Consider the following 14,317-nt stretch of genomic DNA (forward strand, 5'->3'; position numbering starts at 1 on the left):
CCCAGGAGGGCACAGCCAGCATCCCCAGCAGCAGGTCCCCAGCGCAGCAGTGCCACCCGGGTGGGACGAGCTCGGCTGAGCGGTGGGTGCAGTTGAGGAGCCCAGTGGGGTCCCAGCCCCAGAGCAGTCCTGCAGCCGCTGGGTACCAAGGCTGGGTGCAGCCCCGGGGATGCAGCAGAGCAGCACCGGTGGTGGCATGGGGCATGGAGCAGGGGTGCAGCACACGGGCTTCAGAGCAGCCACCTGGCAGCAGCACAGGCAGGGAGGGGGCTGCGTGACTCCAGCCCCTGGCCCCCATGGTGGGAAGCGAGGGATCCGGCAAGGTGCTGCTGTCATCCAGAAGCAGGATTGATGTGGGACCCTGTGAAGCGGTTCCTCTCTGGCCTTGACTCACACTTGGCTCAGGGTCCCCACAGGAGGCCCCGCTCAGACACCCAGTGCTGTCAGCGACCCCGAGCTGGTGATCTTCTTGAAGCGGTTGGCGGCACACACCCCGATAAAGTTTTTCTGTAAAGGGGAAGAGGAGAGATGCTCACCCTACCGCAAGGGCTGTGGCTCCAGAGGTTGAGCCAGATGCTGCTCCCCAGGCTGTGAGTAGCTGGGCTGGGGAGTGTGCAGCTGCCCGGGCGCCCACTTAGCCAGGCTTTATGGAAGGGGAGCGCAGGGCTGATGCTGGGGATCACCCCCGACACTGTCCTGACACCACTCCTACCCCTAAAAGGTGCCCTTGGGATTGGCTCAGGGCAGATCACCATGAAGGGATCTCTGCTTGACAGGGGTCCCACGCTGGGGGCACCCATGCAAGGGTCCTTGTGCTGAGGAGCCCTTTCTCCACGTGCAGGGGTCCCCAAGCCCTTGTGTCCCAGCTGCCAGCAGCACAGTGAGACAGAGCCATCCTCCCTGTCCCAGATGCCATCTGCCAGGACAAGCAGAGGCTGACAGCCCCCCCACCAGCTCCCCCAGACAGCATTGACCCTCCTCCCTGTGCCTGCCCCCATACCTTCCAGCGCCGCCGCATGACATATTTCTTGAGCAGCACCTGAGACTTGAGCTGGCGGTTGCAGCGTTTGGCCTTTTCTGCCAGGTTGTTGAGCCAGGGATGCTGCAGGCACTGCCCAGCGCTCATCCGGGCACTGGGGGTGAGAGGAGCCCAGGTCACCCCTACCCAAGCCCCTGTCCCCCAACCACCCCCTTCTCCAGCCACCTAAGAGCCCCAGAGCTCAAAAACCTGCAGGGAGGAACAAACTGGAGGGATGTACCCATGGACTGGTGGGGCTGGGCAGAACTTTGAGTGGTCCAGCATGTCCTGCTTGGGGCAGGTGACCCTGGAGAGACACAGGGCTCTGCCAGGGGCAGCTAGGAGCCAGGGCAGGGCCCCATGAATCTCATTTGATACAGGGCATCAGGGGATGCCGCTGGTCCCAGTGCAGAGGGAAGTACGTGATGCCCAGGGGCTGGGGATGCAGCTCTGGGGGTGCCCACCCCAGGACCCCCACGGCCACTGCTGGCCTCACACCTCTTCTCCTTGATGATGAGGTTTGAGACGAAGTCTTTGGCCTCATCAGAGACGCTCTCGAAGGTCTCCTCATCAAAGTACCAGTTGGCAGCCAGGACATTGTTGAGCGTCTCGGTGTCATTGTCACCCAAGAAGGGGGAGAGGCCGCTGAGCCTGGGGGCACAGGGGGGTGAGGAGCCAGGTGCCCTTAGGCTACAGCACCTCCCAGACCCCCAAAATGGGGCCAATCTGGCCAGGGCTGCCCCAGGGAAGCAAGGCAGGGTGGCCCCGAGAAGGGATGTGGTGTGTGGCTGCTGGCAGCATGCAGTGCCTGCAGATCTGGGCACAGACGCTCCCCAGTCCCCCCCCATCTCCCTGTCCAGCGCCCGCCACCAGCCCTCCATGAAGCTGGGTGCCTGGGGCACCTGAAGGGCTTGGGGACAGCTCTGTGCCCAGGGAAGCTGTGCCCTGGCACGGCGCTGGCAGCCGCCATACAGCACTGACGTACAGCATGTAGGTAATGACACCCATGCTCCACATGTCCGTGGAGTAGGAGACTTGCTCATAGTTGACCACCTCGGGGGACAGGAATTCAGGAGTGCCGAAGTTCACCTTCAGCTTATCCTGGGGGTTGTACCTGCAGCCAGGGACGAGGAATTCAGCAGGGACAGGATGCTCCTCCAAACCACTGCCCCCCTCCCAGCAGGCACTGCTCTCCCCAGCCCCCCCTGTCAGACAGGGAGAGCTGAGACAAGCAGCCATGGCCAAAGTCACAGGCCAGAGCAGGTCCCAGGGCTCCCAGCACCCCGAGAGCACATGGGGGAGAAGGGGTGGGGAGAAGGGGTGGGGAGAAGGGGTGGGGAGAAGGGGTGGGGAGAAGGGGTGGGGAGAAGGGGTGGGGAGAAGGGGTGGGGAGAAGGGGTGGGGAGAAGGGGGGGGGGAGAAGGGGGGGGGAGAAGGGGGGGGGAGAAGGGGGGGGGGAGAAGGGGGGGGGGAGAAGGGGGGGGGGAGAAGGGGGGGGGAAGATAGCACCTTCGAGCCAGCCCAAAGTCGATGATCTTCACCATGTGCCCGGTGGCGGCCACACAGAGGATGTTCTCAGGCTGTGGGGACAAGGGACACCATTTCCCCCCTGCTGAGAGGGGACATCCCCAGCACACAGCTCTGGCAGCCCACGGGTCCTGCAGCTGACCCCTGCCAGAATGACACCAATTTTCCAGGCATCCCTCCCATGGCTGGCCGATGTCGGGGACACACTGCCTTCATGGGCATGGCAGGGCTTGAGTCAGCATGCAGCTCCCCACTTCGGTGGCTGCAAACACCCGCTACCCCTGCACCCCAGCATCCCCCATCCCTGCGAGCAGCAGCCAGCCCCTGCTGTCACCCGCCGGCCCCACACCTTGAGGTCGAGGTGGAGGACGCCCATGTGGTGCATGAAGCGGATGCCCTCACAGATCTGCCGGACGAACACCATGCAGTCCACCTCCGTCAGGTGGTAGTCATCATCGATGATCCGCTCGAAGAGCTCGCCACCCTCCACACTGCATGGGGATGGAGAGCAGAGTCAGCTGGGGCTCCCTGCCCCAAGCCTTCCTCCTGCAGAGCCCCCTGCCTGCCCCAGGGACCCTGCCCCAGCCCCGCCACAGAGATGCTGGTGTAGAGGCTGGGCAGAGCCACTGTGGGATGCCTGCATGCTGGGATCAGATGCCCCCCCCCCAGGCAGGCATGGGGGGGTTACCCCTGGACACCCCAGCTCCCCTGGGGTTTGTAGAGCAGAACAGCCTCAGCACAGGCCCCAGCCTCCTCGGAGCAAGCAGGCAGGGGAAAAGGAGCTGTGTGGGAAGGACCAGCATCATGTCTACCCTCAACGCAACCGTGATGGAAGGAGATACTGTCCCAGCCAGGCAGAGCCTGAGGTTGCGTGTGAGCCTGGAGCAAGCCAGGGAGGTGCTCAAGAAGGACAGGCAAGGTGGGGGACATTCCCTGGAACCAATCCCTTCTGCTTGGTGAGGGGCAGACACATCCACTCCATCTCTGAAGCATCCTCCACAATGATGCCCCTCACCCAGGCATCGGGCCTCACAAGGCATTGCCCCAGCACTCACAACTCCATGAAAAGGATGATCTCCCGGGGAGTTTCGATGGCATCGTAGAGCTGGATGAGGTTGCGGTGATTCAGCTGATTCATCACGTCAATCTCCAGCAACACCATCTCCTGCAGAAGGAGTCCCATTGCGGTGCAGGACGTCAGCCCTGGCCAAGCCACTGGCACTAGGACAGGCTGTGGCACAGCACAGCATGGGCAACACACAGGGGACAGCCACCCACTACCAAAGCCAGGTGGAGCCCCCCGCCCCAGCGTGGGTCATACCTTGTCCTTGGCACCCTGCTTCCGGATCACTTTGGCCGCCAGCTTGAGCCCTGTTTGCTTCTCCGTGCATGTGTGGACTTCGCCAAACTTGCCCCTGGGGAGAGAGGGAGAGATGCCAACACCATCAGCCACCCAGGCTTCTGGGGACCCCTACACTGTGCTGGGGTGCTGCCCCATGCTCCCCTCAGCACCCATCCTGCCCGAGGCACCAACCCACCATGGCCAAAGAAGTCCCCGACTTCCCCGAGCCGTGTTCCAAGGCTGGCCAGCAGCTCAGGGTAGTGCCAGGGGAAAGCCAGGCACCCTCTGCCATCCTGGGGTCCCTCCTTACCCCCCCAGGATGTCCTTGGAGCTGAGATTGAACTGGGAGCTGACGCTGGCGGACCGCAGGGTGACGATGCGGTGCGTGAAGGGCGCCGGCGGCGGAGGGATGTCATCTGCCCAGAGAGGAGGACTGGGATGAGAAGGTGGGCTGCCCAGCCAGGGGACCCACCGCTGGGGCACCCCGGGGTGCCATAGGCAGGCGCCCAGCTGCGTAGCCCAGCCAAGCCTGTGGGTGCAGGATGCGACCGAGTGCCTGGCTGCAAATCAGGGTCTCCTGGCTGCCTGCTGCACTGGGAGGCACAGCATCCTCCCACGGGTCCCTCGCCACTGCCTGCAGCATCACTTTGCTGGCCGGCACCCACCCCCCGGCACCCCCGCTGGTGGCACCCCCTCCCCACCATCCCGCGTGGCACGCTCGCCCTCTCCAGGCCATGCTGCTGCGTGTCACCCTCTCTGGGCCACCACCGCTCCGCACCACCCGGCCCTGCTCGCCCTCCCCGGGCAGACCCCACACCCCCAGCCCCTGGCCACCCGAGGACAGGATCTGGCCACGCAGGGCGCCCCCCCCCGAGCACCCACCGCCCCGGGCAGCCCTGGCATCCCCGCAAGGACAGCGGTGCAGGACACGGGGACACGCTGTCCCCTGCCAGCGGCCAGGCACTGGCTGTCACTCCGCAGCCTCCCCTTCCTCCTGGGCAGCCGGGGCTGCAGCCGGGGACACGACGCATTTAGCCCTGTTTACGGGGACACAGGAGCGCGAAGGCCACCGGGCAGGCGACGAGCCAACAGCATGAGCCGGCAGCACGGGAGGACTGGGGGAGCCCGGGCTGCCGCCCCGCGGAGGGTCCCAGGGTGCCAGGACAAGGCAGGCACCTCACAGCCTTACCCAGTATCTCGAAAGGGTCTTCCTTCCCAAAATCGGGGGTGAGGTAGGGGCTGGGGGGTGGCTCTGCCTCCGGTGAGGACGGTTGCCCACCAGGGCCAGGCTGCTCGATGGCCCCGGTGGGATCTGGGGGCTTTCCTGCGGCACTAGGCAATGTCCCCCCCTGCGGGGTGCCAGGGCTGCTGCCCCTGGGCTGCGGGTCCCCCAGGGCTGCCGGCGCAGGGCCGGGCTCTGTCGGACCCTCTCTTCGCTCCACTGCCACGGTCTCCTCCAGTATTGTCTCCATCACCGCCGGATCCTCCCAGGGCTGCTCCTCCCTGGAAGCAGGAGCAGGAGATGAGCAGTGCCCAGCCAGCAACCCCCAGGCCTAAAGCCCTCCTCTGCCCCGAGGGACCTGGGGCTTCGCCGGGGGCAGCCAGGGGAGGGGACCCCATCCCAGGAGGGTGCAAGTACCTTTGGCAGGCGGCCGGGCAGCTCAGGCTCTGCAGCAGAACCGGGCGCGGGGGCTCCGGCCCCCTCGGCTGCTGCTGATCCATCTCCTCTGCCTTTGCCACATTCTCCCCTTCACCCTGAGCCTTGGCAGCAGCCATGGCCGCTGCCTCTGCGGGCTCCTCGCCTCCACCCCCAGCCTCCGCTGCAGCTGGCGGGGGTTCCACCCGCGCAGCTTTCTTCCCTCCATCCTGAGCCTTTACAGCTGCCATGGTTTTGTCCTTTGCAGGCTCCTCTTTGCCTCCAGTTTGAGCCTTTTTTGCAGCTGGGGCTTTTTCTGCCTTTTCCACTTTATTTTCTTTATCCTGAGCCTTAGCAGCACCTGAAGCTTTCTCTTTTTCAGGCTTTTTATCAGCTGGGGTCTTCTCTATGTTTGCAGCTTTCTTCCCTCCATCCTGAGCCTTTACAGCTGCCATGGTTTTGTCCTTTGCAGGCTCCTCTTTGCCTCCAGTTTGAGCCTTTTTTGCAGCTGGGGCTTTTTCTTCATTTGCCACTTTTTTTAATTTATCCTGAGCCTTGGCAGCACCTGAAGCTTTCTCTTTTTCAGGCTTTTTATCAGCTGGGGTCTTCTCTACGTTTGCAGCTTTCTTCCCTCCATCCTGAGCCTTTACAGCTGCCATGGTTTTGTCCTTTGCAGGCTCCTCTTTGCCTCCAGTTTGAGCCTTTTTTGCAGCTGGGGCTTTTTCTTCATTTGCCACTTTTTTTAATTTATCCTGAGCCTTGGCAGCACCTGAAGCTTTCTCCTTTTCAGGCTTTTTATCAGCTGGGGTTTTCTCTGCCTTTACAGCTTTCTTCCCTCCATCCTGAGCTTTTGCAGCAGCCATGGGTTTCTCCTTTGCAGGCACTTCTTTGCCTCCATCCTGAGCCTGTGCTGTGGCCAAGGTTGTCTCCTCTGTGGGTTTTGCTTTCCCTCCTTCAGCCTCTACTGCAGACGGAGCCTTCTCTGCAGACTCCGTTTTCCCACAACCCTCGACCTCTGATCTACCAGGGCCTTGCTCCTTCATGGGCTCATCCTTTCCTCCATCCTGAGCCCCTGCTACAGCCAGGGTTTTCCCCTCCACAGGCACTGGCTGCCCTCCTTTGGGTTCTTCTCCAGTTGGAGTTTTCTCCTTCACGGGCTCATCCTTCCCTCCATCCTGGGCTTTGGTGGCAGCTGGCACCTTCTCCGTGGATGCTGCCTGTCCTCCATCGTGCTGTGCAGCTGAAGCCTCCTCTGCTGGTGCTGCCTGCCCTCCATCCTGGGGGTCTGGAGCAGCCGGGGCTGCCTCCCCCGCTGGCTCTGCCTTCCGTCCTCCAGCCTCTCCTGCAGCCTTCTCCTTCCCAGGCTCTGCCTGCCCACCATCCTGCACCTCAGTGGCAGCCAGCGCCATCCCCCCCTGGGGCTGGGCAGCCTCGGGGGCAGCTGGGGCTGCACTGGCCTCTGCTTCGGCAGGGGCTGTGCCACCACCAGCCCCAGCACTAGGTGTGCTGCCCACCCCACCGCCCTGCTCCATGGGGATTCTCTGGGCAGGAGGCAGCTGCCCTACAGGGCTCCTGGGTCAGCGAAGGCTCCTGCTGGGGAGAATACAGAAGCTGAGGGCTCCCCAGACCTGACTTGTAAAGGATCCTCCCCTGCAGAGGGGTACTGCAGGACTCGGGCAGCGGCTCTGCTCCTGCAGGAGAGGGACAAGCTGCTGCCACCCAGCCGGGAACCATGCCCCCAGCGCCCAGTCGGCGGCTCCCAGGCTGGTGGCACCGAGCCAGGGGTCCCACGTGGCCGCCAGTCCCTGCACCGTCCCATTGTGCCCCGATATCTGCAGCACGGTGACTGATCGATGGCCTGATGCCGGCACCTGTTGCTGCCACGGGGCCTCCAGCGCGCAAACAGCCAGCGCGGCGCAGCCAGGGTGCCAATTTAAGGCCACGTCCCCCCATGGTGGGGCAGAGACAGCAGCTCCAGCCCCAGGCTGGTGGTGCGGGATCAGGTGAGGTGAGCATCCCCAGCACGGCCCCACCGCCGCCCACCCTGAGTGGCACAGGCAGGTCCAGCCGCACAGGCAAAGCCCCATCTGCCTGGGGGCCACGCAGACCCCTGGCCACAGCCACCAGCGCTGCCCATCCCCCTGCCCGGTGGTCACCACAGCTCCTGCCTGAGCGGCGCTCACCAAGGGGACCTGCTGGTGCCCACGTACCTGCGTGGCCTGCAGGCATGTGCTGCCACCCCATCCCCTCCAGCCCAGCACCCGATCCCCAATCCCTGCTTTACCCCAGGCTCTGCTACCTTCCCCCGTTCAGCTACATCCCCTCACACTGTCCCAAAATACCCTCCCTGAGCAACTGTCCAGAGGCCAAGATAGCTCAGCCCTGGAATAAACAGACCAGTGACCATCCCAGTAACGCAGGAACCACTTGCTGGACTTACTGGAACAGAAGCTGTAGCAAAGCAGTCCCTAGCCAAGTGGTCCCACATCCCACAGCTCGGCACAGGGAGCTCGCGGGGGCGGAGACGTTACTCCTGAGGCTGGGGGCTCTGCTTCCCCCAGGATCCCCCACTGCCATGTCCCAAGTGGGAGACCATGGGGACCCCCCCGGCCCCTTTACCTGGATCCTGGTGCAGAGGGCGGTCAGGAGGGCAGCATCCGCACTGTGGCAGTGCCCGGAGGGAGCAGCCTCTTCTATCCCGGGTGTAACGGAGCCGGATTAGTGCGGGCAGAGGAGGATCCTTTACAGCAGCAGGAGCCATCCCGCTTCGCCTTTCCCAGCACCTGTCACTGCTGGAGCCTGTTCAAAGGACACGCCACTCTTGCCTGTCCCCCGTGGGCTGGGGACGCGCAGACATGGCGCAGGGGACGGGGCCACATCCTGTCCCAGCACAGCACCATAAGGTAGGCTGGCACCAGCCGCAGCAGCACCCCAAAAACATCCCACAGGGGTAGCCTGGCCGAGCTGGACATGGTCTAGGTGGCTAAGTGCCTCCAAGGTACCCACAGGTGACACAAGGCAGCCACTGGCCACCCCATGGGGATGGTGGCCAGGAGCAGTCAGGAATGGTGCTGGCCCCCTCCATGCCACTAAGCTGTGGCCAGCTCTGTCAGCCGGCACCAGCCCTTTTGGAGAGCAGCTCTAAAGGACCCTGCGCTCCACGAGCACGACGTGGCACCCGAGGGCACCACCGACTCTGGGCGCTGCCGCTGGTCCCTGAAGCAGAACTGAGAGCAGCTGGGAAGTGGGCACTGACCGGTGGCTGCAGCCTCCTCCAGGAACCAGCTGAAAGACTAGTTTCCTGCAAAATGAAGTGTTTTGGAGATCAGGGAAAGAAACAAAGGAGCTGGGGGCTCCCAGAGGGGTCAGGCTGTGCATGGGTGCTGCATGGGCATCACCAGCCGCTGCTGAAGGTGTAGCACATGCTGCTGGGGTGTTGCACCCCAGGGCACAGCCCCAGGGACTGTGCGGGGCTGAACCTGGGCATGGAAAAGCCCCAGGCAGAGGGACACCAGAGGCTGCACCGTGCCAAGGGGTGCAGAGGCCCCAAGCGGAGCTGGGCAAGGGCACACACAGAGTCCCGAAGCCAATGGATTCCCAAGGGCTATGCCAAGTTTCTGCCTGCTTCCCCCACCCAGCAGAGCCTTGTTTACTTTAAATCTTTGAACCTTAAGATGAGGAAAGCCTTGCTTGCCAAGGGTGCACAGACAGCTGCCCACTGCTGGGGGCAGGGACCGGGGTTTGCAGGAGGAACCCCCTGTAACTGGACCCAGCCCTCCCCAGCTAGCACTGCCAAGAAAAAGCACTCCAATAATACCAACTATTAAAAACCCAGAACATCCATTTATCATGTCAGGGCAGCATGAACGCCAGCGCAGGGTGGAGGAGGAAAGGCTCGGCTCCTCACCCACAGCTCAGCCTTGTTTTGGGGTGACGGGAGGCTGGGGCTCAGTGACTAGTGGTAAAGCAGCAAAAGAGTGAGAGAAAAAGAGAGGGCAGAGGCTGCTGAGGGTCAGGTACTGGCCCCTGGAGCTGCCCCACACCGGGCAAGCTCCTGGCCCACTCCCCATCGCTCCTTGCTAACCCAGCCAGGCACCCAGCACCTCCACAGTGCTCTGCTGGCGGAGGAGCACCGAAGGGCTGAGTGCTGGTGCTTGCTGGAGGAGCAGGGCTCTCCCCAGGGCTGGCCTGGCCAGCTGCCCCCGGGGAGGCTGAGATTACCGTGGGCTCCTCCAGCCTTGGCCCCTGCCAGCTGATGGGTGGCAGGTCCCTCCTCCAGAGCTCTCCATCCTGGTCCCACAGCCACACGGAGCTCAAGTCCTGCCAGACAGAGCCTGGCTGCTCCCACACAGGACTCACATGTGGCCAATGCAGGCAGCAGCAGCCCAAGAGCACTGCTCACCCTGCTGCAGCACCTCCCAGGAGGATAAAATGCTGTCCAGGCAGGGGAAGGGACAGTGCTGCTCCACATTGCCAAACCCCGGCTCCCAGCATCAGCACACCATGGGCTGGGGTCAGGCAGCACCAGAGGAGCTGCGGTTCACACATGGCATTGAGAGCAAGACAAGCCAGGATGGGGACACGGCCATCCCCCTGTCCCAAAGGTGCTGTTGCCCCACCTGCCCCTGCCCTTGGGCAGCTGTCAGGGGGAGTACAAAGGCATCACACAGGTGTAGGCAGCCAGCAGGACAGGGATAGCACCAGCAAGCAGTGCAAGGGTAGAAACAAGTTGCCCCAGGACCCTTCCCCTGCCACGAGCAGGAGCTCAAGCCCAAGGCCAGTCCATGTCTCATCGATGGGATGGATGCTCATCTGGCCTTGGGCAGCAGCTGGAGAGCAAGGGGAAGGAGTCGGTGCTGCCCTGGCTCACCCAGGTGCATCACTGGCCAACGGAGCCTTCCCACCTCCTTCGTTGCTGCAGCCCCCAGCCACGATGCACAGCCCTGCTGCTCAGGCAGCCCGCAGGCAAGGTTTAAGCTAAGGAGAAATCAAAACTCGCAGCCGAAGTTGCCTTTTCTGGAGCCCAGTTAGTCCTGACAGCAAATCCATGCAGCAGCGGGGCGGGAGATGCATCTCAGACACGCACCACCACCTCACGCAAGAGCATCACTTTGCTCGGCAGGACGCAACCAGGGGCTCCTGAGCAAACACCGGGCTCTCGTGCCCCAGCCCTCACAGCTTGGATATGTGGCTTCAGTGAGCCCAGCTCCGTGCTGGAGCTGGTGAGCGTCCCCTTTCCCACGGGAAGGTAGAACCTGGAATGCAATGACAACAACAGGAATCATACAACAGCAGGCCCGTGGCTCCAACCGGCAGTACCGATGCAGTCATGTCCACGCAGAGGTTTGAACGTCACCGCATTCAGGGCTCCCAGGGACTGTGGGACCCACGCTGCCCATTCCCGGCACAGCCACTGCTCCCGTGGCGAGCGGGAGTCCCCCAACTCTGCCTCCACAGGGCACGCCGGCAGGAATAACTGGCTAGATGTTGCGCCTTGGGGACTCTGCCCACCGACTGTCATCACCAAGGTACAGTTTGGAATTGCCTCTCCCCTCCTCTGGCCAAGGGCTGTCAGGCACCTGGTTGCCACCAATGTCACTTCAGGCATGCGCTGCCACCACTGCGCCAGCCTTAGGCTCTGCATCCTCACAGCAAACCGTGGGTGGAAGGAACACATCCACTGACCGGGCAGGGGAGCAGGAGCACCCACCTGCCACAGCCATGCCCCACAGCCCCCTCAGGCTGGTTGGTGCACTGGGAGCTGGAATAAAATTCTCCAAGGAGAACCGAAGCACCTGCCTGGAAGCCGGCCAAGCCTTCCTGGGGCGCCTGTCACCTCACACGGTCACTGGGAGTTGGTGTTGGTACCTGGATGCGAACCTTGGGACAAGGGGAGGATGCAAAGCTCTGAGAACAGGACCTACAGTGCTGGGGGAGCCGTGGAAATAGTTCTGCAAAGGAAATGCCTGCAAAGGATGAGTGTCCTGTTGCTTAGCACTATTACAAGACAAGATTCACTTGTGAGAAAAGGGAAATAAGCCAAAAACAGTCCCCTCACAAGAAAGATTTGTAGTTTTGAAGCACAATAGCTGCTCCACAACAGGATTTTGGATGCCTTGGTCCAAAAGCCCACGCCGCAGCGAGCAGCACGGCGCACCAGGTCTCTGCAGAGCACAGAAGCAAACCAACCACCACCAAGGTTTCTCAGGCTGGTGTTGCTTTTTTTCCTCCCCATTCAGAAACTTAAGCCAGTCTACATTGGCTGCAGCTGGAAACAGCCTGTCCTGGGGATACCTGGCAAAGCATCAAGCATGCCAGTTCCCTAGCTACGCGGTTGTCACAACTTCTGCAGCACACTTTAACCTTTATGCTTTTCATGGGTAAGCGAGGCGCTCTGTGCAGCCAACACTGCCCGTCCTCCAGGAAACCCTACACCCCGTCTAAATCGAGCGGTAGGGCAGGCGAGAACATCCCCACCTGAATCCCAGCCATGCCACTGTATCACAAGCCAGCCAGCCCTTCCCGGTGGGGACCAACCCAGGCACGTGGTCGGCAGCTTAACTGCTTCCATCAGCACCCAGGACTTCCCCAGACAAGCTGCCATCATGTCATGACAGGTCCCATCAAGGTGATGGGGAAAAACAAGGAAAAATCCCAACATCTTCAAAAAAGCTTCCAGAGCCTCTCAAGGACAGCACAGTGGCTGCCAGCAGTGACACCAGCGAGCATCCCACACTGGTCTGAAGCACCAGGACCTGCGCACACACAGGTAGCTTCATGCCAGGCCACACTGGCAGCCAACCAGGTATCTCGGCAGAGTCAAGCAAGAGGCAAAGCTGTGGTTTTGAGAGCATCCTCAAGCCTTTTTGTCAATCTCATTCACCAGCTAGTAAGAACTTGCAATTCTCAGTACCCTTCAACAGAACCGTCCAGGAAAACGTTGTCTGCCTTTTAGTTCCAGCTCTAGTCTGAGCTCAACAAATCACTTTGGAAACAACTCAACTAGAGATGCTTCAAAGGAAGATTTTGGACCCAGTTCCAGCTTTCCTTGATTACCCCTCCTCCTCCCAGCCCCACTAGCTCAAGACACACTCACAGAGGTGATGAGGTTTGAGTTCTTCAATACAAGAATGTTTTCACAAAATCCACACAGAAAGAATATAGATTTTTACATCAGTTTGTCAACTGACCCTGACTCCAAAGACACATGCTGAAATGGCACTTGGTTAAATCCCGGTCTCCGGCTCCAGTCCTATAACTTTATTCTCCCACTTACACTCTACTGGGACTGGGAAAGGCACCTGCTGCCGTTTCCCTGTCTAAGCCTTACCCAGACGCCATTCTCACAGGCACTCTGCTCCTCCAGCATACCCATCTTTTACACATCTTCTACGTTAGAGCAGTGTTTCCAGCACATCACCAGTTTCCTCCTGATTAAGAGGGCAGGTTGCACTAACCCCCTGCCACCCGCCAGCCTGTGAGAAACCCCTCCGGAGAGCTCTGCCAGACACCCGGTACCCTGCAGGGCATGGCAGCCGGAGGCTTGCTTTCACCAAGTTTGCAGTGTATGAGGAATATAAGAGGCCATGTTTGCAGGAAGTAGTAATATCTTTTATTAGACCCAATGATACCACTGGGAAAAAACTGACAAGCTGCCAGGCATACAAACTCTTCCTCAGGTATGAAGCAGAGGCCATGTAGGGCCATCACGGAAATCCATCCTTTCAGGGATCCATATCTGCTCCAGCTCAGCAGCCTTGTTATCTCGCTTGCCTTTACATTCTTCAGCAGCTCATCATTATTCAGGCTTTCCTCTGACTCACCATCAGCATTTGCCCCTCCTGCTGTACACACACCACTTACTCCAGAGGAGCTGGCACTCGAGGCTGCAGCAGAAATTTCCTTGACTGCACATTCGAGGTCCTGCAATGTCCCTGTTGGGCAGCTCATACAGAACAGCTCCACTGTGACAGAAATAAAATCAATGCAGACCAAGGCAAAATCTGCAGATCCACACAGACCTTAGATTTCAAGAAGAGGATGCTTACACATCCCTCTTGCTCCAGTCGTTCCTGTAAGCTGCACGCCAGCAAGGCTGTCACAGGGCTGCACCTGGGACAAGCAGCTTTCTTGGCCAGGCTGTTGCTGCGGACAGTCCCCCCACCCCATTAGCCCCACGTTGTTGAGCTGAAGGTATCGGCAAAATCAGCAAAATGCAGCTGAAGGCACCCTGTGTGACTGGGTCAACCTTCAGGCCCAGTTCTGCCACAGCCGTGTAAAAATCCTCGAGATAAAAGAAGCAAAAGCTGAAGCTCCAGCAAAGTCTCTTAGCTCACCCTTTTGAAGAGGCCAGGCTGTCACGGGGTCATTCACCTTTTAGTACCAACATGCTTCCTCAAACCCCCTTGGTTCTCCAGTTCCTCAGTTACTAACTGCACAATACCTTTTTCTTTTTCATCCTTATTTTTCAGCAGGGGCAACTTTTCTTTTCTTTTGGCCCAAGCAGAGTAAAAGTCTGAGGTTGGTGCTCTTTGAAGCGCTGAAGTTCGGTACGGCCATGCAAAACACTTGCTGACCACTGGCTGCAACTGTTCTGCAATGATATCCTTGAGCATTGCACTTTTTAGGAGAATTCCTGCAGAATCATCATCCTCAGGTATAATAAATGTTGGTCTTTGAATTCAGCTCTGAGGACTTTCTGCCTCTTGTTTCTCTCAGATTAGGAGCAGCAATCACTTGATAGACTTTGCCAAAGATAACGAGACAGTACCACTTAACACACCCCTTTGCTGGA

General features: G+C 60.4%; 1 protein-coding gene across 1 annotated transcript; it reads right to left on the reverse strand.

Annotated features, from left to right (window-relative positions):
• Positions 1 to 412: 412 nt before the first annotated feature.
• On the reverse strand, positions 413 to 7,055 carry MYLK2 (myosin light chain kinase 2). The gene is made up of 11 exons (XM_040608898.1): positions 5,527 to 7,055; positions 5,077 to 5,390; positions 4,198 to 4,303; positions 3,867 to 3,960; positions 3,601 to 3,710; positions 2,895 to 3,036; positions 2,528 to 2,598; positions 2,004 to 2,132; positions 1,517 to 1,669; positions 1,001 to 1,133; positions 413 to 507 (listed from the first exon to the last, which is right to left on the reverse strand). Exons 1-11 carry the CDS (start codon positions 7,053 to 7,055, stop codon positions 427 to 429), a joined length of 2,862 nt encoding a protein of 953 aa, XP_040464832.1. The 3' UTR covers positions 413 to 426.
• Positions 7,056 to 14,317: the final 7,262 nt, after the last annotated feature.

This window comes from Falco naumanni, chromosome 10 (genome assembly GCF_017639655.2).
Source record: "Falco naumanni isolate bFalNau1 chromosome 10, bFalNau1.pat, whole genome shotgun sequence".
Classification (NCBI taxonomy): Eukaryota; Metazoa; Chordata; class Aves; order Falconiformes; family Falconidae; genus Falco; species Falco naumanni.

Excerpts from the sequence above, each read along its gene's own strand:
- MYLK2 (XM_040608898.1), bottom strand. The coding sequence starts at position 7,055 with ATGGAGCAGGGCGGTGGGGTGGGCAGCACACCTAGTGCTGGGGCTGGT. Across the intron at positions 3,711-3,866 it reads AGCAGGGTGCCAAGGACAAG|GAGATGGTGTTGCTGGAGAT; the intron begins GTATGACCCACG and ends CTCCTTCTGCAG. Across the intron at positions 1,670-2,003 it reads GGTGTCATTACCTACATGCT|GCTCAGCGGCCTCTCCCCCT; the intron begins GTACGTCAGTGC and ends CTGTGCCCCCAG.